Source organism: Hyperolius riggenbachi, chromosome 11, assembly GCF_040937935.1.
Source record: "Hyperolius riggenbachi isolate aHypRig1 chromosome 11, aHypRig1.pri, whole genome shotgun sequence".
Lineage (NCBI taxonomy): Eukaryota > Metazoa > Chordata > Amphibia > Anura > Hyperoliidae > Hyperolius > Hyperolius riggenbachi.
The window spans coordinates 220,535,068-220,562,834 of NC_090656.1; the positions used below are offsets into that span (position 1 = coordinate 220,535,068).

Consider the following 27,767-nt stretch of genomic DNA (forward strand, 5'->3'; position numbering starts at 1 on the left):
GAAATAGCCTTCAGGCACTTGTCATGGCTGTTTGTTGGTGACATAGATGTTTATCTCAAAAGTCACCGATCCGCATCCGTTGGGGAATTAAAAAATCACATGTGGGTGAATTCATTATAAAAAGTCCATCTCCACATTTCCTGAAAAAAAATAAATCTAAAAAAATATTCCTATTAAATCATATCTATATATTTTAAGCATTATAACAATCAGTATGACACGAGCATACCTGTGATTTCTCTTGAAAAACTGCTGCTCTGTGGCTCTGCACGTTTCACTGGAAAAAAACTGCTTTCTGTTGCTCTCAGCTGCTACTGAGATAGGAGTGATGATGTATTCCAAAAGCCGTATACGCAAAGCCAGCATCCCCATGGATGTGTAAAATGCATACAAGCAAAAAGGGTGCCAGGGAAATTTGGGCACACGAAAAAGCTGCTAGTAGAATAGTGATGCCCACCCACTGACACCTAACCCTGAGCGATCCCTCACGCACACCTAATCCTAACTGACCCCCATCCATGTCTAACCGGATCCCTCCCACACACACACAAATCTGCTGACACCTCTTGCATTACTAATTAAAGAGACACTAAAGCGAAAAAAAAATTATGATATTATGATTTGTATGTGTAGCACAGCTAAGAAATAAAACATTAAGATCAGATACATCAGTGTAATTGTTTCCAGTACAGGAAGAGTTGAGAAACTCCAGTTGTTATCTCTATGCAAACAAGCCATTAAGCTCTCCGACTAAGTTAGTCGTGGAGAGGGCTGTTATCTGACTTTTATTATCTCAACTGTTCCTGAACTATTTACTTTTCCTCTGCTAGAGGAGAGGTCATTACTTCACAGACTGCTCTGAAAGACTCATTTTGAATGCTGAGTGTTGTGTAATCTGCACATATTATAGAATGATGCAATGTTAGAAAAAACACTATATACCTGAAAATAAAAGTATGAGAATATTTTCTTTGCTGCTAATCTTCTAGAAATTATTCATAGTACACAACCAATTCACTATATCATATTTTTTTTTTCGCTTCAGTGTCTCTTTAAGTACTGTATCAGGCTCTGCAGAAGTTTGGGGGCCTCCATAAGTGCCCATGTTATTACTATGAGGGGAGGTACTGAAAGGCTAGTAGTCGACAGCCCCCTACCCGTCTCTCCCAACTGTACTGTGGTCCCCAGGGCCCCTGCAGAGTTTAGCAGTGTAGCAGCTCACCTATCCGTGGCTTGCGCAATCCTCCATTAGTCTGTGGCTTCATGCGTTTCCATTTTCTTTCTACGCTGGCCACATCTTCTCACTGACTAAGCGGCATATTATGTAATAACATGTGTTGGGTCATGTAGAGGAGGTACTACTGTGATAATGAAGATGGACTAGTGGAGGCGTGTGCTAGCTGGGGGAGGAAAGTATCGTAGCGAGAACGTTGCAGTGACTCATGGGACCACAATGAAGTTGGGGGGCAGCAGCTGGCTAAGGGGCCTGGGTAGGTTGGGGATATGGCCCAACAAAGTGGCCCCTAATCAGTGCCAGATTTGTACTCTTTACCATTCAAGGCCACTATCACCAGCCGCCCCCCTTCAGAATATGGAGCGAGATGACCCCGCAACCTTTCCCTCTAGTATAGGTGGCCAGATGACCCCTCCTCCCTACACTCTAGTATAAGTAGCCTAATGAACCCACTCCAGTATAAGTAGCAAGATGACCCCTCATTCCTTCCCTCTAATACAGGTAGCCTGATGACCCCTTCCTTCTAGTATAGGTAGCCTGATGATCCTGTTCCCCCTCCAGTATATGCAACCCGATGACTCCCGTATTTGCTTGCAAATGCTGCACCAGTGTAGCCTGCTGTACACCCGCCTATGCTCCTGTGGTTCCCTAGGCCATGGCCTAGACGGCCTTGGCCTAAATTCGGCCCTGCCCCTAATTCCGCTGTAAAGGGGGGAGGGGGAGTCCATCATGGTGGCCAAGGTTAATTTTGCTGGGGTACCCCATTGTAGCTAGAACCTGGCCCTGCATGTAGGGCTGCATGTCACAGGTCAGTGGTCTTGCTGTTGTGTGGTTACAGCGGGGCATAAGGCCTTGACCTGATTTGCCTTCTATGCTTCTGAGAAGCATTCTTTAATATTATGGTTATGCTCCTGCCTGTCTACAATGAGCTTATTGTCAGGAAAATGTTATGTTTAGCCAGCGGCGAGCTTGTCACGCAGACTTTCATTCCTTCTGTGATGACTGCGATATCTGTATAGAGAGGAACCCAGGAGGGTGTATAGGAATACACAAGGACCCATTGTTGTGTGGCTGGCGCTAAACACTTTCTTTCTAAATTACTGACCCCAGACAGGTATGCAGATCAGCTGATCTCACCCCAATGGCTGCGTGCTTGTACTACGTGTAACTAAAACACTAATGATGCCAAAATGGCGGCCAAGGGACTAAAGATGGTAACCTCCCTTATTCTCATTTCAAACCTCCTTAAAGGACATCCGAGGTGAAAATAAACTGATGAGAAAAACAATTGTATCCATCCTCTTTCTCCTAAAAATGACTTTTTTAGATATCCTACAGTTTTATTTTATATTTCAATCTAGTTTTTAAGTTTTTACTGTTTCATTGTTTCTGCTCAATGACACTTTCATTGAAGTATGCCAGAGCTCAAATCTATGAACTATTGACCCTTTTTATTGCTTTCCTGCTCTCAGAAGCCATTTACTGACAGGAAAGTGTTTTATGGTTGTAATTACTTGTCAGCGAGAGTTATGCTATAGACTGACCCAGTCCGACCTGGACAGAAACTGTCACTTGCATACCTGATGTTTAACTCTTTCAGGCAGAGAAATAAAAAAAGGAACACAGCCTAGTTATTTGTGTGCTTGGCACTGTACATACACATGTCTATCTCATCGTGTCATATGTCACCTTGGTTATCCTTTAAATTAAATGTTTCTCTTTCACTCAAAACTCCTCTGTCTTCTTCTTCTTATTTAGTATTTATATAGCGCTGACATCTTCCGCAGTGCTGTACAGAATATATTGTCTTGTCACTAACTGTCCCTCAGAGGAGCTCACAATCTAATCCTACCATAGTCATATGTCTATGTATGGTGTAGTGTATGTATCGTATTCTAGAGCCAATTTAGGGAGAAGCTAATTGATTTGTCTGTATGTTTTTGGGATGTGGGAGGAAATCGGAGTACCCAGAGGAAACCCACGTAATTACAGGGAGAACATACAAACTCCATGCAGATAGATGGGGTATCTACATCCCATGTAATTTTTAAAGATTTTTTTTATTTTTATTTTATTTTCATTTTTTGATTCCTTTTTTCAGTAATTAATAAAATTTGATATGATTTTGATATATAATTGCTTTTGATGATTATTTGATTGGGGAGTGCATGTCCCACCATCTACTGTTTACACAGCCATATTTGCGATTGTCCATGCAGATAGTGCCCTGGCTGACTGGGATATGAACCAGGGACCCAGCTCTGCAAGGCAAGAGAGCTAACCACCGTGCTGCCCCTTACTTTGTTTGTACCTATATGGGGACCGGGGTTGTAAGGGAACCCCAACTTCTCACCCTACCTCCCACCAGTATGTGGTCCTCCTCCAAAGCAAATACTGTTGTGTCCATACTTGTTTAGGGTAATTGAGAGTTAAGGTGGAACCGGATTTCACACCTTCCACGGCAGATCGGCAGCTGAACTGCATGGAAAGTGCGCTCTTCAGCCTCCCGTGTGCCAGACTTCTAATGCTATCCCACAAGTTCATTACAGGCAGGCTTGATGATTTTGTTTGACTGTACATAGAATTTTCTGCTTCCCCCGAAGTTGATCGATAGGGTTTTTTTTTTCCGTTTGAACTGAAAGAGCAGGAACAGGCGTCAACAAACCAAATAATAATAATAAAAATGACAGATGTCCTGTGGCATATGATCTGCATAAGGAGTGGGAGTGCTGCTGAACCCATCCCCCCCCAAAGGCCTGTCCAATGGACCGAAACTCTAGCCCAGCACACAGTGAAAAGTCTTTTATTCCACATATAGTTGCTGAAGAAATTCACTGCTCTGTGTTAGGTGTTTTTGTTTAGCCAGATGAAAGTGCCTAATAAGTTCTTATCAGCAGCTATAAATAGACTGCAGCGCAGCACCGATGAGGCACCTCTCCCCATTCAGTGAACACTGACGCTTAACCCCTTCAGTGCTCCCTGCAAAGTGAAACCCACTTGTAAACTTTTTTTACAATTTTATTTTTAGGATATTCATAAATTGGAATGAAGAATTCAGAGATGAAATTATTGAGTTTAGTTCCACTTTAAGGGGTATCGATTGGGAATGGGAGCAGCCTATTCTCACTCTGTGGGTGGGCCTTGCAATGTTCTATTGAAAAGACTGGTGGGGCTGGGCAGACAGAGCGTCACTGACCGTTTGTATAAATAGTTCTTTAAGCACACAGAGATAACGTTATCTGACAGCAGCTCAGATCAATGTGCACATAGTTATAGCACTAGATAAGACTCACATGCCATAAGATTGACCATAGAAACATCAGTGGCTCAAAATCTTTACTGAATACAGAGATAAAGCCAAAGGGGTTGATTCACTATACCGTGCTGACACATAGCATGGTCGCGCTATTCGTTTAGCGTGCAATGTGGCACGTGCACATGTTTACGCGTGTAAAGGTTTGCGCTCACTCGCTAACAAAGGTCTTCGCATGTTAAAGCGGTAGATAACACACGAAGACCTTTGTTAGCAAGCGAGTGCAAACCTTTACGCGCATAATCATGTGCACGCGTCACATTGCGCGCTAACGAATAGCGCGACCATGCTATGTGTTAGCACGGTATAGTGAATGAACCCCACAGTATTTAAGGAGATTGCTAGCCTTTAAAGAGACCCTGAAGCGAGAATAAATCTCGCTTCAGAGCTCATAGTTAAGCCGCGGGATAGCGGCGGTTTAGCAGGGGCACACGTGCCCCTGCTATATATGAGGTCTGAAGCGAGATTTATTCTCGCTTCAGACTCTCTTTAAAGCGGCATTGTTACCATAAAAATCAAATTTCAACAGCAACTGCTCTGAGTGTATTAAGTGATAAAGATGCTAATCCTGCATTCAAAACTTTTTCTGCTGTTATGATTTGGAGTTATCTCATACTTAAGGAGCACTGGCCCTTTAGTAGTCAGTGCCAAACAGTTGCATGCTGGGGGTTCTTTTTATCTATAATATATTCCTCCTCTTCCATGTATTTCCCTGCCTAGCTGCTTATCTGCCTATCTGAAACACGATCCCCTGCACACTTGTGTTTACAAGCAAGGCTGAGGTGACTCAGCGATTGGAGGAAAAAAGAAAAAGGCTGAAATGACATCAGGATTTAGCCTAAACTGTGGGCAAAAAGCATGGTTCCAACCAAGAACAGAATTCTCTTCATTTACTATATATCATTCACTGAAATCAAAACGTGGACAGTACAATACATGTGTTATGGAAGTAGATCAAGTATTTATCTTCTTATATATGTGTTTTTTTCCCCTGGCATAGTATGGATAATCCTCCTGCTTTAAAAGTAACCATACATCAGGCGATAATGGGCAGATTCGACCTAGAGGCAAATCTCTCTAATCGAATCTGATCAGAGAGAGATCTGTCAGCTGCCCATACACTGCAGGCCAATTCCCAATTAATTTCATGCTGAAATCGATTTGGAATCAGCCTTGTGATGCCATATCCGCTGCCTTGCCGGCCAGACGCTGTCCCCCTAATGTCCAATGTGCCCCCCTGATGCCCAGCGCAGTATACATTGTTTGTGTCTGCCACAAGCTCCGGGTTCCATCCATACATGCATCCCATGGGGTTGCCGGCGTACACATGAGCGCGTGGGTGACCTCACACACACCCACGTTACTCCAGCAACCACCTTGTGTATGGACAGAGCCCAGAGTCGATCGAGCATGCACTTGGCAGCACCGATTTTCATCCGATTCGATAATTTTTCGATACAGTATGGGTACCTTTAAAAACGTAAAGGTTCATTTTATCAGCTCGGGGGAGAAGCGATTGCCCTCCATTCTGCTCGATCGATGTAAATTGGCCCGATATCTGGTTGAGTAAACCAGTTTACCTGATTGGGTAGGATGGAAAAGATCTGTCGATCGTGAAGGAATCGGGTAATGTTCACATGATTTTGATTGACACAGAATGGATTTTTGGTTTTCGGAGCATGGAGACACAACATCGTTCAGCTTGATTAGTGAATGAGAATCGTATAGGATTTCGCTTGTAGTGTGTGGGCCACTAGTCGATCCTTTTTCTCGACCACACTGTTGTTGATTGCACAATAAAGTCGATAGCTTCATCTCTCGATGGAAAATCAATTCACGCATAGGCACCTTTACCCAGGAAAGAAAAATTACAGATTACAGTTTGGCAAGACAAAAACCAATAGCCTATAACACGTGATTGACGATACAAAAAGATTGGTGCCTGGGTGTCGCACGCATTTTAGACTCCGCCCTCTCCATTTTTCACGTCAAGATCATCTCTAGTACCTGCCAATCCACTTACATACATTTCCTAAATGCTGAGGGCAGTCATTCTACAGTCCATCAACCACCCTCTCTTCTCCTCCAATGGCCTACTAATGACATTCTCACTCGTAACCGTTTCCCATACGTAGCTCCAAGACTTTTCTAGGGTTACCCTTCTTTCTGGAACTCCCTCCCTTGTCCTTACAGTCATTTGCCCACCAGACTTAGCCACACCCACAAAATCCACCTGCCTACCCCATCTCCCCACTGTCCCAATTCTACTATTGCACTATTCAGACAATGCAAAGTAGGAGATGACACACAGAACAGCTGGCAACAATCGTGTATTGGAGCAACAAGACACTACATGTTTCAGGCGGTGCCCTTTATCAGTCTGAGGGCACCACCTGAAACATGTAGCGTCCTGTTGCACCAATACACTATTGTTGCCAGCTGTTCTGTGTGCTGCTGTCTCCTTCTTTATTTTCTGAATCGTATTGCAGGAAAGGTGGACCTGCTGGAAGACTGACACTGGCTATCCCACGTCCAGAGACTGGTTACACCTCAGGTAAAGTTTATGCAATCTATTATACTGATTCCTCTTTTATTCTTAGACTTTCAGTTGTGAGTTGTATTGAGCAGAAGCCTCTGCTTCTCCTGTGTCATAGTTTGTATTTGTCACGTATGTATCTTTAGTTTGTCATTTGCATTCCCAATTGTTTTCCACAAATTGCTGTGCACAAGTGCTACCGTGATTCCCCAAAAATAAGACAGCGTCTTAAATTAATTTTTTTAATTTTTGCTCTGAATGTTGTGCCTCTGTGTCCCCTCTGTGTGCCTCTGTGGACCTTTTCCCCCTTACTGCAGCAAGGGCTTACTTTCGGGGTATTGCTTTTACAGTATTTCCAGCATGCTCGAAATTCCTGCTAGGGCTTACTTTCAGAGGTTGTCTTAATTTCAGGGAAAGAGGGTATGTTGTCTTAGTTGTGGCCATACACCATACAATTTTAATTGTTCTGTACACATTTACCAAATGTGTGTAATATAGAGGTGGGTGGCCATACAGCTATCGATTTTGTGGGCCGATCGGCCATACGATTCAGAAATGTTATCGAGTTGTATAAAAATCAGTGCTGTGACAAGCGTTCCCAATCGACGATTTCAACTGATATAGGGCCTAACTCGGGCAAATCGAGCATGCTGGGAAATCTCGGGTGGACGTGGTCGATCAGGTGCGCAGTGGTAACAGCGTGTGATATTGGGGCAACGATGAATGCGATGGAACCCCCGTAAGCTGTCCCCTCAAATGTTAATGTGCGATGAGGAATATTATGTAAAATAGGGGGCAGCACGGTGGTGTAGTGGTTAGCGCTCTTGCCTTGCAGAGCTGGGTCCCCGGTTCAAATCCCAGCCAGGGCAACTTCTACAAGGAGTTTGTATGTTCTCCCCATGTCTGCGTGGGCTTCCTCTGGGAACTCCGTTTTCCTCCCACATATAAAAACATAGAGATACGTTAATTGGCTTCCCCCAAATATTGGCCCTAGACTATGATAAATACTCTACACGATACATAGATAGACATATGACTATGGTAGGGATTAGATTGTGAGCTCTTCTGAGGGACAGTTGGTGACAAGACAATATACTCTGTACAGCGCTGTGTAATATGTCGGTGCTATATAAATAAATAGAGCAAGCCAAACCTTTCAACAACTACAATTTTTTTTTTATTATCCTATTATTATCCTACAATAAAAGATATCCTAGGAGGCATCCAAAAGGAACAAAATATTTACAAACAGTTTAAAAATAGAAGCAAGTGCTGATTCACCTCCAGTTTGGCAAAAATAAGTTTTATTACTCAAATAGACAACGTGTGCCAACTGGTGTGCCACCAGTAAGAGCACTTCTAAGGCCTAAAATCAGGGTTTGAGCAGGTGCCTTTCTCAGGTCGGGGGGTTCTGTGTATCCGTATAAAATAAGCTCTCAATCTTTGCATATGGATCTGAACTCTCCAGGCTCTTGGCTTGAGAGGGGTGCCTAAAAGACACGTCCCCAGTGCTGGGGTCACTGACGTGTTTCGGGAATACCTGTGGTTCTCAGGCTAATGTTCTGCTTCTTGTCTCGTTACAGGAGACATGCCTCGCCACTTCCCTCGCCTCAGCATCTCCGAGGTGGATGAGCAGGTCCGGCTCCTGGCCGAGAAAGTGTTTGCCAAAGTCCTGCGGGAGGAGGACAGTAAGGATGCGTTCTCCCTGTTCACTGTTCCAGAGGACTGTCCTATCGGACAGAAAGAAGCCAAAGAACGGGAGCTGGAGAAGGAGCTCGCCGAACAAAAGTCTGCTGAAACCGTCAAAAGGTGTGTGCTTACATTCCATCCACTTTTTTTTGTATTTGCTAATATGTCCACATGGGTCTAGCTTGTGTTATTGATGAGTATCCTTATTCACTGCTTAGCTACCACCTACAACTCAAAATTGGAGAAAAGTAAGATGCCCGGTTTTACTTAAAGGAATACTGTAGGGGGGGTCGGGGGAAAATGAGTTGAACTTACCCAGGGCTTTTAATGGTCCCCCGCAGACATCCTGTGCCCACGCAGCCACTCCCCAATGCTCCGACCCCGTCTCCGGTTCACTTCTGGAATTTCAGACTTTAAAGTCTGAAAACCAGTGCGCCTGCGTTGCCGTGTCCTCGCTTCCCCTGATGTCACCAGGAGCGCACGGCACAGGCGCAGACCATACTGGGCTGGTGCTATACACTCCTGGTGCCATCAGCAGGAGCGAGGACACGGCAACGCAGGCGCACTGGTTATCAGACTTTAAAGTCTGAAATTCCAGAAGTGAACCGGAGGCGGGGCCGGAGCATTGGGGAGTGGCTGCGCGGGCACAGGATGTCTGTGGGGGACCATTAGAAGCCCTGGGTAACTTCAACTCATTTTCCCCCAACCCCCCTACAGTATCCCTTTAAGTTGAATGAACAAATTACATCCCTGGGTGTAAAGGGTATTAAGTTTAGCTCTCTTCTCCCTGTTCAATGGCAGTTTTCACGATAATATTGATATTCAATTAGTGTTGGATTCAAATGCTGATTGTAGCATTTCCCAGGCTTCCCATGGTAAAATTACCATGCAAAATGAAAGGACATTGCCACCACTGCTGAACGTGAAACAATAATATGGCATCTGTTCCTCACTAAGTTTTAAGGCCAGTACGACAGCCTCTTCAAAATCTCTACTCTCCCTGCCCCCCTCCATCCATAACTCTGAATAAGAGGAAAAAAACTATGCAGTAAGCCCTTCAATTCCTATAGCAAAACCAAATTGCATCCCTGGTTGTATTGGTATTAAAGGACCACTATCTCAAAAATTGTAACATTTAAATTGCATGTAAACACATACAAATAAGAAGTACTGTATTTTCCGGCATATAAGACGACTGGGCATATAAGACAACCCCCAACTTTTCCAGTTAAAATATACATTTTGGAATATACTCGCTGTATAAGACTACCCCTCTTGACTGTTGGACATTTGTACTGTATGTACTGGTGCTATACTGTATAAACAGGTACAGTTACTGGTGCTGTACTGTATGTAGTACCCAGTATAAAATAACCAGCCAATCACGGCAAGCGATGTACCTTACCGGCGACTGGCTGGTTGTTGTATACAAAGGCTGCTTGGATTGGTCAGCTATCCCTGTCACCAGGACTATCAGAGCAGTAGTATAAACACACCTTTTTCACTCATCTGGCCCGCCCTTGTATACTATTACATCCTTCTCTGCCTCTCAGATCTCACATATGCTTGCCTACGCTGCTTCACTGCAGTCCTCAGGAGCGAGATCTGAGAGGCAGAGAAGGAGGTGTGGTAATAGGATACAAGGGCGGGCCAGACGTGTGAAAGGCGTGTTTTTCTGGGTACAGGGCCGCTCTATCTCTTTTTTTACATACCTCGGGTGTCCCGGACGCCTGCAGCTTGCTCCGCCCTTCACTTACACCTTCCCAGTGAGGTGTCCCCTCACCTCGTCATCAGGACCGTGTTAAGTCACTTCTTTTCAGGAATCCTGGTGAGTGGATTTTCTTCTACCATACTTGTACAGTACCGCCCTTGCTGCTTTCACACGGTCGCCGCATATGGCGGGGATGCGACCACGGACGTTTCTGAGCTCCCCCCACCATATGCGGCAACCACAGACTCTCCAGTCCGGCTCGGAAGTTTCAGTACCCGCCCTATAAGTTGACCCCTGACTTTTCCGAAGATTTTCCTGGGTTAAAAAGTAGTCTTCCAAAATAAAACGAGCTATAAATTACTTCTCTCCTATGTTCCTGTGACTTCAAGTAGTTATTAGAAATCTGACAGAATCAACGGATTTTTGACTTGTCCATCTCTTCATGGAGGATTCTCAGTATTTTATTTATTCCTCACAAAAGCTCTCCCTGGAAAGGATCTATACAAAGGTGCAGGCGGCCCCCCCTTTCCCCAGCTGTTTGCACATTATTCTGGCAGTTGGACTAAGCAACTGCTGTTCACCAAATGCTAAAGAAACCCTTGAGAATCCCCCATGAGGAGATGGGCTAGTCCAAAACTTGTCCGTTCTGTCAGATTTCTATAGCACCTTTTACTCTGGGGGAAATCTTCTTATTATGTGTGTTTTCATGTATTTTAATTATTTTTTTTTTTGCGATAGTAGTTCTTTAAGTGTTACTGATCGATCATGGTTCTTGAAGAGGTGATGGTAACTTCTGGACTATGATGTCACCTGCTGAACAGTTGCCATTTTATAATGTTGTTTGTAAACACAGAAGGAAAACAATGATGGGTCATAAATCCTTGCAGCCCTATTGGTTGCAAAGTGTAAACACACAGTCATTTTGTTGACAGTCTTTTTACATGAATGTATCCCCCGCTGACTGGGTAGGGAAACATCAGAGCCTGGAGAGGTGTTGACATGAGTCTATTCTAGACGCTGATGATGCTGTGAGTTATATATCATGTCATTCCCGGAAGCCTGGATTGGCTGTACACAGACACATATTACAACACAGAGAATACTTTACATGCTGACCTAACAGTTTTTTGTTTGCTCATAGTTTTCTGATGATACTACAAGAATCTGCTGCATAATTACGTTTGTTTTTATTTCTCCTCTGTAAACAAAACCAAAAGAGTGCTAAAGTACAAAATTACATAACTTGCTGACTGTATCTCGTTCCTTACACGTGGAAAGAGGCGCCAGAAGAATAAAAATGTTACAAATCGTGGAGGCAGAGGTTGACTTACCTCCTCCAAGCAGACACAAGATACCGTTGATAATATATTTAAAAGAAATACTGTAATTTATTTACATACTCCAGAAAGTGCAAGGCGTTTCGCGGGTATATCCTGCTTCATCAGGCTATGAGCATATAACTCATGCAGATCTGATACAAAGCCTCTGTGTCTTGGTTTTTTTGATACTACAAGAATCTGCTGCATAATTACATTTTTGTTTTTATTTCTCCTATGTAAATGAAACGAAAAGAGTGCTAAAATATACAATTACATAACTTGCTGACTGTATCTAATTCCTTGTAACGTCTCGTGACTGACTGTTAATCACAAAAGTAACGTTTACTCTACATGGGTCAATTAGGGCCCGATATGCCAAGCCGATCGATCCCTATCTGATTGGAATTTGATCGGGGACTGCAGCTATGCAATTAAATCTGCTCATTCACTTTTTGTCACTGTAATGACCCCCTATTTTTATTCAGTATTTATATAGCACCGACATCTTACGAAGCGCTTTACAGAGTACATAGTCTTGTCACTAGCTAGCTCTCAGAGGGCCACACTATTTAATACCTACCATAGACATAAGGCCAATTTAGAGGGAAAACCATTAAAGGGGCACTACAGCGAAAAACTGACGAAGGCGCAGAGCGCTGAAACGCGTAATGACGCTACGAGCACACCCGGAGTAAGCCACGTCCATCACCCCAGAGATGAGCTGCTGAGTCCATCGAGATCACGCTGCTGGCCACAGCGCGAGAGATTCAGCCACCTGGGAGTGAAGCGGACAGGCTTGCCACTGATAAGCAAATTGTGATCTTTTATCTTGCGAGTATAACTTCGTGCAATTAAAAGGCTTTTATAATAATGCACTATGGAGCGCTCCCTTTTTTGTTTAGAAAGCTTGCACTCGCGTCTGCCACAGCCACCCATCTTAGGGAGCCAACTAACCTTTCCTGGGGCCCTCCAATGTCTACACCCCTCACCTTGCCTCCCCTTGGTGACCTTCATGGCCTCAGGGCACATCTCACAAGCATCATAGAACAAGTGTGGTCATCATGATCTCCACACCCGGCCAAATAGACACCTAACATGAAGGAAGATCCTCTGTATTTGAGGAAGGGAAGGTAAGTACAGCAAAGTCCCTGTTATCCAGAACTCAGGCAACTGAAAGTCTCAACTAGCCGGCATGCCTGAGGGGAAAACGGGGACTGTGCTAAGGGGTTTTCAGGTGGTTATTTCTGGGAATTAAATACTTACTGAGTGTCCAGCACTGTCTTCTAACCTCCCTGTAGCTCCTAGCAGTTTTCCTGCTTCCGTGCACGGCTCCTGGCATGTCACCTGACCCGGCATGGGTCATGTGACATGCCGGGAGCTGTGCACGGAGGGTGCCAGAAAGCCGCTAGTAGCTACAGGATGATTAGAAGACAGTGCTGGACACTCAGTAAGTATTTAAAGAGGAACCGTCGCAGGGGCGTAGCAATAGGGGTTGCAGAGGTTGCGACCGCATCGGGGCCCTTGGGCCAGAGGGGCCCCAAAGGGCCCTTCCTCAACTACAGCTCTCTATTGGTCCTGTGCTCATAATAATCACTTCTATAGATGCTTTGAATAGTGGTAATCATTAACAAACTGTTCCCCATCCCCTTCCTGCACCTCTGACACTGTAGTTGCCATTGGCAGGTTTTGGTGCACCGTATCAATTGTTATGTATAGAGAGCTTGGGGGGCCCCATTGTAAAACTTGCATCAGGGCCCACAGCCCCTTAGCTACGCCACTGAACCGTCGCGAAAATCTTAAGGTAAAACGCATACAAATAAAAAGTACATTGCTTCCAGAGTAAAATGAGCTGTAAATTACTTTTCTCCTAGGTTCCTGTCACTTACAATAAGAAGTAGAATTCTGTCATTACCGACAGATTTTGGACTAGCCCATCTTCTCATAGGGGAGGTTCTCAGGGTTTTCTTTTTTTTTTTTTTTAAAAGCACTTAGTGAATGGCAGTTGCTCCGTCCAACTGTCAAAATAGTGTACAGCGAGCAGGGAGGCTGGCAAGCATCTTTGTATAAGGGCCCTTTTACACTTAATCAGTTAGGGCCCTTTTCCACTAGCGGCGTTTGCGATGCTAACGCAAACCGCTAGTGATTTTGAAATCGCTACGGTTTGCTTTTTAACATAGGAATCGCGGTAGGTAATTTCCACTACCGCGATTCGTTTTTGACTCAAACGCGATCGCACCACGGAGCGATCTTTGCCGCAATTTTGCTATGCAGTGCATTGCATAGCAAAATCGTGAACGCAATCGCCGGGAAGTTTCCTGCACTTGCGATTCAGCAATCGCTAGCGTTTTAACGCGAACTCTAGCGATTGCTAGTGGAAAAGGGCCCTTGGTGTGCGTTGGTGTGCGTTTTTTTCCATAGCAGTGTATTGGGAAGAAGATTTCAGTTAAAACGCGTTAAGTGTAAAAGAGGCCAAAGGAAAACATGGGCATTACTTTGAAAATCAGTCTTCTTTCAGTTATAACTGAGAGCAACTGATTACGTGTAAAAGGACCCTAAATCTTTTTCAGGGACTGTCTTTATAAAGGATAAAGGCCACGCTGAGAATCCCCTATGGCAGTGGTCCTCAAACTAAGGCCCGTGGGCCGAATGTGGCCCCCTTAGGCTTTTTTTACCGGCCCCCCACACACAAAATGTATTACTTATAGATGTGGTCAGCTACATCATTAAATATTGTTGGAACGCTTCTAGAATAGCAGTGCTGGCACCACCCATCCAAATGGAAGCCAGAAAGCAGTAATTTGCTGGTTTCCAATTAAATTCCACATCAGGTGACACTGTTGTCCTATTGGACTGCAGGTTGTCACCTGCGTATGCTTCACTGTCTTTCCCACAAAGACTTCTACATCATTTTATGTATACTCCGGCCCCCCAGCAATCTGAAGTATGTTGACCTGGCCCTCGACCCAAAATGTTTGGGGGCCCCTACCCTATGGAGAAATGGACTAGCCCAAAACCTGTCGGTAATGTCAGATTTCTACTACCTACTGTAAGTGACAGCAACATAGGAGAAAAGTCATTTATGGCTCATTTTACTCCTGTAAGAAATGTACTTCTTATTTGTATGTGTTTTACATTTTAAGATTTTTGCGACAGTTCCTCTTTTTAATGCTGCACGGGGGTGGGGGGAGGTTTGTGCTTTTTAGGCCAGTTGCTCGAGCTCTGGGTTCCCCTGTGATCACTCTAGTTACGCCCCGGCGCCATGTCTCCATGGCTTATTATGAAGTGGAGCATTCACCAATTTTTCATATCTCGGTGATGATCTACATGATCATTTCCTCTTTCATAGAGTCCCAGCGCAATGCAGCCGAGACAAAGATAGCAGTGAAATCTCCTGTAATGAGATTAAGTAAAGACAGAGACGTCCCAGCCCGGGATTCCCGTATCCGGCAGCAGGATGGCTCTGTGATAAAAGCATGCTCGGCCTCTATACGCTCTGCTATTTATCCTGGAGGAGGAGAGAGCTGTGCTGGGCCAGGTAATGATTGTATGCGCTTAGAATCGCTGGGCCTTTCTTCCCTGCAATGACTGCCAACTTATAGCTCAATATTATGGAACCCTCTGCCCAACCCCGAGCTCTTAGCACCCTTGTATGCTGATAGACACGATCCCTAAGGTGACAGTTCAGGGTCGATGCTGTACAGACACATCGCTAGCCTACAGACTGGTGGCATTTTATTTCACTATGGAGGGTGGCAGAGGGACGATGTGCAGCGCATGATGGAGGGGGCAGCGGGTGGGAGACAGCAATTGCATCAGGCTACTCGGCATGCTGGATCTAAAGGTGCGTCCACACACTATACAAGACTCAAGCGTAAGTACAGGTGTCCCCTATATCATTTAAAAGAATACTGAAGTGAGAAGAATCTGGAGGCTGCCATATTTATTTCATTTTAAACAATACCAGTTGCCTGGCAGCCCTGCTGATCTATATGGCTGCAGTAGTGTCTGAATAACACCAGAAACCAACATGCAGCTCATCTTATCAGATCTGACAATAATATCAGAAACACCTGTTCTGCTGCATGCTTGTTCAGGGTCTCTGGCTAAAAGTATTAGAGGCAGAGGATCCGCAGAACAGCCAGGCAACTGGTATTGCTTCAAAGTAAATAAATATGGCAGCTTCCATGGTCTTCTCACTTCAGTGAGGGCTCGTTTCCACTATCGCGAATCCGCATGCGTCCAACGCATGCAGATTCGCACATGGTATGCAAGTGGATGGGCCTGTTTCCACTGTTGCGTTGGTGATGTGCGTTTTTTTCAGCGGTAAAAAAACGCACAAAAGAGCCAACGAATTCGCCTGCGAGTGAAATGCATGCGAATCGCCGCTAATGTATTTAATAGGAAATTCGGATGCGGCTATGGTATGCGAATTTTCATGCGAATTCGCATAGGTACCAATGTAATTCAAACAGGCAGTGACATGGTTAAATTCGCATATACCCTCACCTATGCGAATTCGCGTCAAACGCATGGGAAATCGCATTCGCATGCAATATCATCAGCGGTGGAATCCAGGCGATTCCGCACCGCAATAGTGGAAACAAGCCCTTATCCTTTACAGATCCAGAACACTGGATCTTTAAATAACTTCGACTTTTGAATCTTACCCTCCTGTCAGAAGCTGCTGTGTCATAGCTGTACCATCATCACTCCCCTATACCTCCTAGAAACAAACACACCCCTCAGCTATGTCAGCTGGCTGCCTTGGCAGAGAGAGGATACTTTGGAAGCATAGGATGTTAACCATATGTCTGCTTTCATGAAAACAGGAAGTAGAAACATTATAACATAGAAATGTTTTTCTATAAAGGTTATTATGCTGTTGCTTATCTTTTAGAGCAGAGAGGAAGTTCTGTGTTCAGGTCCGCTTTAAAACCAATTTAATTCTTGGAAACATATCAGTACTTATTTGATATGTAGGAGGAAACCAATGGCTTTAGCCTTTTTACTGTACTCCACCCTTTGTCGCCCGTGAGTATGAGGCGCAACACGGGCGCGCACCCCGAACCGTCGCTCGTCGCTGCTGTCGCCAGGCGATTGGCGCGGTCAATCACCTGGCGACAGTGCCGCCGCAACTTCGCCACAACTGTCGCTAGTCCGCGTGAGTATGCGGACTAGCGACAGCAACCTCTGTCCAGAACACGGAGCTTCCGGCGGCAGGGGAGGAACGTCGGCGACAGCTTCCGTCGCACCACTGATCCCTCTTCCGCGTGTGTACGCGGAGGGACCTGGCGACGAGCTGTCACCGGCCTGTTATGCACATGCTCCTGTGTGCTAGCGACAGTGAAGAAAAGTTGCCTGTGAGTATGGGCCATTAGTGTGTCTGCCTTTGTGCTCTGCTTTGTGCTTTGTGCTCTGTGTAGTAAGAATTGCGGTCGGAGAGTTATGGTGCTCCCGGAGTGCTCAGGCAGGAAGCGGCTGGGTATTTCTGGTCACCAGTTATGGATACATGAAGTCTGTACTGTATCTGCAGCCTGCAGCTGTGCCTCTGCCTGAGCTGTCATGCTATAGATGGGATTGTTTGATAATCTGTGAGCACTATGTAAACAGCCATGAGGCAAGAACCTCCTCGCAGAGGGATGGGAGCTCTGCCGCCACAGACGCTGAAACTTCCGGCTAATGAATAGGTAGGAAATCTGCGCAGGGCTCAGAGGCTGCTTTACCATATCGCTGCATGCTTTCTTTCAACAATACACATTGCCTGGCTGTCCTGTCGATCGTCTTCCTCTAATACGCTTAGCCATAGACCCGGAACAAGCATGCAGCAGTTCAGGTGTTTCTGACAAAATCTGATTTAGCTGCATGCTTGTTTCAGGTGTGCGATTCAGACACTACTGCAGCCAAACCATTATCGGCAGGACTGCCAGGCAACTGGTTTTGTTTAAACGGAAATAAAAATGGCAGCCTCCATACACCTCTCACTTGAGGCTCCCTTTAATGGGAAAAAAGTACTCTTTATTTTATATTTAAGTTAGAATTGTAGTTGGGTTAAAAATACATATCAGACCAGCACCTAGCAACAAGGCCAGAGCAAAATATGAATTAAAACTGCTTTTATATCAGTGCTAATTAGTAGACATAGGCAAAACTAGGCAGCTACCCAAAGAGAGGGGGGGACAAAAGAACCAGAGGAACCACACTGATGTTTATTGTATTATTCTATTAGGCAGGGGTCACACTTATTAGAATCGCATGCATTGGCACAATGGAAAACGCACATGTTAGTTTATGGACCGCACACAAAAAAACGCATTGGCATTGGGTTTTTCAATGCATTTTTATGTGCAGAAAAAAAGATGCTCTGCAAATTCATTATTTCTGCCTACTGTATGCAAAACGCATGCGTTTCACATGCAATGGTTTCCTATGGGGGATGAAAAACGCATGCGTTTCACATGCAATGGTTTCCTATGGGGGATGAAAAACGCATGCGTTTCACATGCAATGGTTTCCTATGGGGGATGAAAAACGCATGCGTTTCACATGCAATGGTTTCCTATGGGGATGAAAAACGCATGCGTTTCACATAACGGTTTCCTATGGGGATGAAAAACGCATGCGTTTTACATAATGGTTTCCTATGGGGGATGAAAAACTCATGCGTTTCACATGCAATGGTTTCTTATGGGGATGAAAAACGCATGCGTTTCACATAACGGTTTCCTATGGGGATGAAAAACGCATGCGTTTCACATAACGGTTTCCTATGGGGATGAAAAACGCATGCGTTTCACATAATGGTTTCCTATGGGGGATGAAAACCGCATGCGTTTCACATAATGGTTTCCTATGGGGGATGAAAAACGCATGCGTTTCACATAATGGTTTCCTATGGGGGATGAAAAACTCATGCGTTTCACATGACGGTTTCCTATGGGGATGAAAAACGCATGCGTTTCACATAATGGTTTCCTATGGGGGATGAAAAACGCATGCGTTTCATGTGCAATAGTTTCCTATGGGGATGAAAAACGCATGCGTTTCACATAACTGTTTCCTATGGGGATGAAAAACTCATGCGTTTCACATAATGGTTTCCTATGGGGGATGAAAAACTCATGCGTTTTACATGCAATGGTTTCCTATGTGGGGATGAAAAACGCATGCGTTTCACATAATGGTTTCCTATGGGGGATGAAAAACGCATGCGTTTCACGTGCAATGGTTTCCTATGGGGGATAAAAAACGCATGCGTTTCACGTGCAATGGTTTCCTATGGGGGATAAAAAACGCATGCGTTTCACATGCAATGGTTTCCTATTGGGGATGAAAAACGCATGCGTTTCACATAATGGTTTCCTATGGGGGATGAAAAACGCATGCGTTTCACATAATGGTTTCCTATGGGGGATGAAAAACGCATGCGTTTCACATGCAATGGTTTCCTATGGGGGATGAAAAACTCATGCGTTTCACATAATGGTTTCCTATGGGGGATGAAAAACGCATGCGTTTCACATAATGGTTTCCTATGGGGGATGAAAAACGCATGCGTTTTACACGCAATGGTTTCCTATGGGGGATGAAAAACTCATGCGTTTCACGTGCAATGGTTTCCTATGGGGATGAAAAACGCATGCGTTTCACATAACGGTTTCCTATGGGGATGAAAAACGCATGCGTTTTACATAATGGTTTCCTATGGGGGATGAAAAACTCATGCGTTTTACATGCAATGGTTTCCTATGTGGGGATGAAAAACGCATGCGTTTCACATAATGGTTTCCTATGGGGGATGAAAAACGCATGCGTTTCACGTGCAATGGTTTCCTATGGGGGATAAAAAACGCATGCGTTTCACGTGCAATGGTTTCCTATGGGGGATAAAAAACGCATGCGTTTCACATGCAATGGTTTCCTATTGGGGATGAAAAACGCATGCGTTTCACATAATGGTTTCCTATGGGGGATGAAAAACGCATGCGTTTCACATAATGGTTTCCTATGGGGGATGAAAAACGCATGCGTTTCACATGCAATGGTTTCCTATGGGGGATGAAAAACTCATGCGTTTCACATAATGGTTTCCTATGGGGGATGAAAAACGCATGCGTTTCACATGCAATGGTTTCCTATGGGGGATGAAAAACGCATGCGTTTCACATAATGGTTTCCTATGGGGGATGAAAAACGCATGCGTTTCACATAATGGTTTCCTATGGGGGATGAAAAACGCATGCGTTTTACACGCAATGGTTTCCTATGGGGGATGAAAAACTCATGCGTTTCACGTGCAATGGTTTCCTATGGGGATGAAAAACGCATGCGTTTCACATAACGGTTTCCTATGGGGATGAAAAACGCATGCGTTTTACATAATGGTTTCCTATGGGGGATGAAAAACTCATGCGTTTTACATGCAATGGTTTCCTATGTGGGGATGAAAAACGCATGCGTTTCACATAATGGTTTCCTATGGGGGATGAAAAACGCATGCGTTTCACGTGCAATGGTTTCCTATGGGGGATAAAAAACGCATGCGTTTCACATGCAATGGTTTCCTATGGGGGATGAAAAACGCATGCGTTTCACGTGCAATGGTTTCCTATGGGGGAAAAAAAACGCATGCGTTTCACATAATGGTTTCCTATGGGGGATGAAAAACGCATGCGTTTCACATAATGGTTTCCTATGGGGGATGAAAAACGCATGCGTTTCACATGCAATGGTTTCCTATGGGGGATGAAAAACGCATGCGTTTCACATAATGGTTTCCTATGGGGGATGAAAAACGCATGCATTTCACATGCAATGGTTTCCTATGGGGGATGAAAAACGCATGCGTTTCACATAATGGTTTCCTATGGGGGATGAAAAACTCATGCGTTTCACATAATGGTTTCCTATGGGGGATGAAAAACGCATGCGTTTCACATGCAATGGTTTCCTATGGGGGATGAAAAACGCATGCGTTTCACATAATGGTTTCCTATGGGGGATGAAAAACTCATGCGTTTCACATAATGGTTTCCTATGGGGGATGAAAAACGCATGCGTTTCACATGCAATGGTTTCCTATGGGGGATGAAAAACGCATGCGTTTCACATAATGGTTTCCTATGGGGGATGAAAAACGCATGCGTTTCACATAATGGTTTCCTATGGGGGATGAAAAACGCATGCGTTTCACATGCAATGGTTTCCTATGGGGGATGAAAAACGCATGCGTTTCACATGCAATGGTTTCCTATGGGGGATGAAAAACGCATGCGTTTCACATAATGGTTTCCTATGGGGGATGAAAAACGCATGCGTTTCACATGCAATGGTTTCCTATGGGGGATGAAAAACGCATGCGTTTCACATAATGGTTTCCTATGGGGGATGAAAAACGCATGCGTTTCACATAATGGTTTCCTATGGGGATGAAAAACGCATGCGTTTCACATGCAATGGTTTCCTATGTGGGGATGAAAAACGCATGCGTTTCACATAATGGTTTCCTATGGGGGATGAAAAACTCATGCGTTTCACATAATGGTTTCCTATGGGGGATGAAAAACGCATGCGTTTCACATAATGGTTTCCTATGGGGGATGAAAAACGTATGCGTTTTACACGCAATGGTTTCCTATAGGGGATGAAAAACGCATGCGTTTCACATAATGGTTTCCTATGGGGGATGAAAAACGCATGCGTTTCACACAATGGTTTCCTATGGGGGATGAAAAACGCATGCGTTTCACATAATGGTTTCCTATGGGGGATCAAAAACGCATGCGTTTCACATAATGGTTTTCTATGGGGGATGAAAATTGCATGCGTTTCACATAATGGTTTCCTATGGGGATGAAAAACGCATGCTTTTCACGTGCAATGGTTTCCTATGGGGGATAAAAAACGCATGCGTTTCATGTGCAATGGTTTCCTATGGGGGATGAAAAACGCATGCGTTTCACATGCAATGGTTTCCTATGGGGGATGAAAAACGCATGCATTTCACATGCAATGGTTTCCTATGGGGGATGAAAAACGCATGCGTTTCACATAATGGTTTCCTATGGGGGATGAAAAACTCATGCGTTTCACATAATGGTTTCCTATGGGGGATGAAAAACGCATGCATTTCACATGCAATGGTTTCCTATGGGGGATGAAAAACGCATGCGTTTCACATAATGGTTTCCTATGGGGGATGAAAAACTCATGCGTTTCACATAACGGTTTCCTATGGGGATGAAAAACGCATGCGTTTCACATAATGGTTTCCTATGGGGGATGAAAAACTCATGCGTTTCACATAATGGTTTCCTATGGGGGATGAAAAACGCATGCGTTTCACATAATGGTTTCCTATGGGGGATGAAAAACGCATGCGTTTCACATAATGGTTTCCTATGGGGGATGAAAAACGCATGCGTTTCACATGCAATGGTTTCCTATGGGGGATGAAAAACGCATGCGTTTCACATGCAATGGTTTCCTATGGGGGATGAAAAACGCATGCGTTTCACATGCAATGGTTTCCTATGGGGGATGAAAAACGCATGCGTTTCACATAATGGTTTCCTATGGGGGATGAAAAACGCATGCGTTTCACATGCAATGGTTTCCTATGGGGGATGAAAAACGCATGCGTTTCACATAATGGTTTCCTATGGGGGATGAAAAACGCATGCGTTTCACATAATGGTTTCCTATGGGGATGAAAAACGCATGCGTTTCACATGCAATGGTTTCCTATGTGGGGATGAAAAACGCATGCGTTTCACATAATGGTTTCCTATGGGGGATGAAAAACTCATGCGTTTCACATAATGGTTTCCTATGGGGGATGAAAAACGCATGCGTTTCACATAATGGTTTCCTATGGGGGATGAAAAACGTATGCGTTTTACACGCAATGGTTTCCTATAGGGGATGAAAAACGCATGCGTTTCACATAATGGTTTCCTATGGGGGATGAAAAACGCATGCGTTTCACGTGCAATGGTTTCCTATGTGGGGATGAAAAACGCATGCGTTTCACATGCAATGGTTTCCTATGGGGGATGAAAAACGCATGCGTTTCACATAATGGTTTCCTATGGGGGATGAAAAACTCATGCGTTTTACGTGCAATGGTTTCCTATGGGGGATGAAAAACGCATGCGTTTCACATGCAATGGTTTCCTATGGGGGATGAAAAACGCATGCGTTTCACATAATGGTTTCCTATAGGGGATGAAAAACGCATGCGCTTCACATAATGGTTTCCTATGGGGATGAAAAACGCATGCGTCTCACATGCAATGGTTTCCTATGGGGATGAAAAACGCATGCGCTTCACATAATGGTTTCCTATGGGGATGAAAAACGCATGCGTTTCACATGCAATGGTTTCCTATGGGGATGAAAAACGCATGCGTTTCACATAATGGTTTCCTATGGGGGATGAAAAACGCATGCGTTTCACATAATGGTTTCCTATGGGGGATTAAAAACGCATGCGTTTCACATGCAATGGTTTCCTATGTGGGGATGAAAAACACATGCGTTTCACATAATGGTTTCCTATAGGGGATGAAAAACGCATGCGCTTCACATAATGGTTTCCCATGGGGATGAAAAACGCATGCGTTTCACGTGCAATGGTTTCCTATGGGGGATGAAAAACGCATGCGTTTCACATAATGGTTTCCTATGGGGGATGAAAAACGCATGCGTTTCACATGCAATGGTTTCCTATGGGGGATGAAAAACGCATGCGTTTCACGTGCAATGGTTTCCTATGGGGGATGAAAAACGCATGCGTTTCACATAATGGTTTCCTATGGGGGATGAAAAACGCATGCGTTTCACATAATGGTTTCCTATGTAGGGGTGAAAAACACATGCGTTTCACATAATGGTTTTCTATAGGGGATGAAAAACGCATGCGCTTCACATAATGGTTTCCTATGGGGATGAAAAACGCATGCGTTTCACGTGCAATGGTTTCCTATGTGGGGATGAAAAACGCATGTGTTTCACGTGCAATGGTTTCCTATGGGGGATGAAAAACGCATGCGTTTCACATAATGGTTTCCTATGGGGGATGAAAAACGCATGCGTTTCACATGCAATGGTTTCCTATGGGGGATGAAAAACGCATGCGTTTCACATGCAATGGTTTCCTATGGGGGAATGAAAAACGCATGCGTTTCACGTGCAATGGTTTCCTATGGGGGATGAAAAACGCATGCGTTTCACATGCAATGGTTTCCTATGGGGGAATGAAAAACGCATGCGTTTCACATGCAATGGTTTCCTATGGGGGAATGAAAAACGCATGCGTTTCACGTGCAATGGTTTCCTATGGGGGATGAAAAACGCATGCGTTTCACATAATGGTTTCCTATGGGGGATGAAAAACGCATGCGTTTCACATAATGGTTTCCTATGGGGGATGAAAAACGCATGCGTTTCACGTGCAATGGTTTCCTATGGGGGATGAAAAACTAATGCGTTTCACATAATGGTTTCCTATGGGGGATGAAAAACGCATGCGTTTCACATGCAATGGTTTCCTATGGGGGATGAAAAACGCATGCGTTTCACGTGCAATGGTTTCCTATGGGGATGAAAAACGCATGCGTTTCACGTGCAATGGTTTCCTATGGGGATGAAAAACGCATGCGTTTCACATGATGGTTTCCTATGGGGATGAAAAACGCATGCGTTTCACATAATGGTTTCCTATGGGGGATGAAAAACGCATGCGTTTCACATGCAATGGTTTCCTATGGGGGATGAAAAACGCATGCGTTTCACGTGCAATGGTTTCCTATGGGGGATGAAAAACGCATGCGTTTCACGTGCAATGGTTTCCTATGGTGGATGAAAAACGCATGCGCTTCACATCCGTCTTTGAAAAAAAGGTAAAAAAAAAATTGAAAATTATTTTTTTTTACTTGCTTAATATAAATATTAATTAGAAAACAGAAATGCACATTAAAAAAAATGCAAACAATGGAAACAATACAAAAACACTCATGGCAGAAAACTGATGCTGCTGGTTAGGAGATGTAGAGGAGGGAACTGAGGAGTAACTGCATAAATGAAGCCAAGATGGTCAGGGAGATGCTGATAATTGTTGATAGCTTGCTCGCAAATATTATGTACGGTAAATTATATGAAGGTTGGGAATGGGCCAATCAAAACTGGCAGTCAGTGTATTTGATTGGCTGAAATCCAAACAATTTGCTTTAAAGGGATACTGAGCAGGTTTTAAAAACACAATTTGCACTTACCTGGGGTTTTCACCAGCCCACCGTAGCCAGCGAGGTCTCCTGGCTCCTCTCTCAGTCCCGCATGTGGCTCTGTTAATCGTCAACTTCCTCCTGAAGACGCCAGTACGAGTCCCCACCGCACACGCTACGCATCATCATGCAGGCCGCTACGTGTCATCACGCCGGCCGGTGTGAGAGTCCTGCGCATGCGCGGTTCTCTAACTTTGAACCACGCATGCGCAGGACTTTCACGCTGGCCAGCGTGACAACGTGTAGCGGCCGGCGTGATAACGTGTGCGGCAGGGACTCCTGCTGGTGACTTAATGGAGCTGCCTGCTGGACCGAGAGAGGAGTCAGGAGGACGCCAGGGGACCTCGCTGGCTATGGTGGGCTAGAGGAAGCCTGAGGTAAGTCCAAAATGAGTTTTAAAAATCTGCTCAGTATCCCGTTAAAGGAAACCTGAAGTGAGAGGGATATGGAGGCTGCCATTTTCATTTCCTTTTAAACAATAACAGTTGCCTGGTCAACTGTCACGGGCTATCCTCAGAGGAGCTTTAATCTAATCTCTGCTATGTGTATAGCAAGTAGGGCATTATTTTTTTATTAGGAGAGGGAGCTTCATTCAAAGTTTTGCTGTTTATGTCCACGGTTTGTGAATTACACCGCTCCTAAGTTCATGTACATTTAACCCTGCCCATGACCCATCATTACCACGCCCACTTTCCAGTGCATGGACTCATCCATTATTTGCCGTAGCATGCTTAGCCCACTGCAGGTCAACGACTACATAACCAGTGGATGCAGCACCTGCATAGCACCCTCAATAAAAAAAAATCCTTGAGCCGCCCTTGGTGTTTGTACTGCAGTACATATGCGTGGAGCGACGAGAATATGACTGGAAAACACAGGTATCCCAGTGACGTACTTCCTGTCCAGCAGGGAGTACGTCACTGGGCGTGGTCATTTTACTGACATTTTTTGCATTGAGGTGCAATGGAACAGGGCATTGCACTACAAACACACAGGCTAGGCCCGTGTGTAAAACCGACCTGAAAGGAAGGAAATGATTCTCCATATCCCTCTCCCTTCAGTTGTCCTTTAAATGTGCATGCCTTGTTTACCCTTTCATTGACTCATAGTCAAAGGATATGCTAGAATACCTAGGCTGTCCAAGATCTCATTAAAGTCTACACCTTTGATTAATAGTACAATTAAGAGCTGGTTAACGCAATCGAAGTACAGCAGGTACTACTGATGTGCTAATTATATGTATAAATATTCTTTGCTGGCTGTCTTAACTTTCTACAAACAAGTTGGGGAGATGCCTAAGATGGCTCTTCAGAGTTCTATTCAAAATATATCCTACTGCCTCATCCCGTATCAATTTGAAGTGCCCTAGCTTCCAAAAGATGCTTGAGAACCCTGACTTGTGCCACAAGCTAGTTCCTCTGTGACCCCGGTGGCCACAACCTGCTGAACACTGCCATCCTTTATTTAGAATTGTAGCATCCTCTGAAGTCTGCTGAATCTGTCACATATCTGGCAAGTTCTAGGGCTCCTACCTTCCCCACACTGAACATACCAGCCTGCTCTGATCCTCCGCAACCTTCTGTGGCACTGCCATACCAGCTGTGGATCATTCCAGGGCTGCAGAACTACACAGGCTCCTGGCATCGGTCTTGCGTCTAGGCCTCCACTCAAGCAAATACTCCTGCTGGCCACCCTTGGCTCCCTGGACCTTATTCACTGTGAATAAAGACAGATCTATCAAGTAGACAGCATCCTCTTTCACCACAAGGTAGTCAGGGAAAACCAAAGTGCCCTTTATCTTAAACCTAAGGTGTCCATGCACATCACACATCCACTTCAGTTAGGAAAGTTCCTGTACACTCAACTTGTCTACCTTTCTACAGTTTGTGGAAGGCCAAAGAGCCAACTCTGCTATGCCTACACAACACAGACTCAGTGGCGTAACTACAATTCATTGGGCCCCCAGCAAAACTTTGATGGACCCCCCCTAATGGTCACACCCCTTCCCCTTGCCTCCCCTTGGAGCCCTTCACAGCCTGGGGGCCCATCTCACAAGGGTCATACAACAGGTGTGGCCATCATGATCTGCACACCCCTAACAAGTGCAGCCACAAAAACACCTGATCTGAAGTATAGTCCCCTGTATTGGAAGAAGGGAAGGTTAGTAATAGGACTCCAGAACAGCTCTGATCGTATGGGCTGTTATCCTCTAGTCACGCCCCTGGACAGATCGATCTAAATGTATTATTGGACCATTAGATCCAATGCAACTCTATGGGCCATCGATCTGCTGCCAGCAGCAGATTGACCTACATCTTCCATCCTGTCTGATCAAATCGATCGAAATCTGCCGCAAATCAATCGAATGGGGAATTTGATAAAATCAATTTCTGATTCGATCGATTCTATAGAATAGATCGATGTCTGAAATCCACCAGTGTATGGGCCCCTTAAGAAATGTTACAAAAAAAGGAAACTGCTCTCTAGGAAAACCAAAGAGTATGAGATACTGTACAATTCAGATCCATCTGAGGCCAACTGTTCTACATGGCGAGTAGCCCAGAACACCCATAAACACAATGCCAATGAGAAGGCAAAAGCCCAACTCCTTTTTCAGTCAACAGGTGATACAGTAGTCCAGGGGAATTAAACATCGATTTTCTCAAAAACTACAAGGTCTTTTTG

The 27,767-nt window shown here is 44.6% G+C and overlaps 1 protein-coding gene across 5 annotated transcripts in view; it reads left to right on the forward strand.

Annotated features, from left to right (window-relative positions):
• Window positions 1-27,767, forward strand: part of AMPD3 (adenosine monophosphate deaminase 3) — a 102,083-nt gene that overhangs the window by 20,961 nt on the left and 53,355 nt on the right. For 3 of the 5 annotated variants that reach the window (XM_068260713.1, XM_068260710.1, XM_068260711.1), the window contains exon 2: window positions 8,667-8,892. In XM_068260713.1, the coding sequence (XP_068116814.1) occupies window positions 8,672-8,892 (221 nt within the window). In that variant the 5' untranslated portion in view covers window positions 8,667-8,671. Of the gene's footprint in view, window positions 1-6,992; window positions 7,102-8,666; window positions 8,893-15,256; window positions 15,338-27,767 lie in introns of those variants that run through there. The other 2 variants (XM_068260712.1, XM_068260714.1) reach the window with 2 other exon arrangements.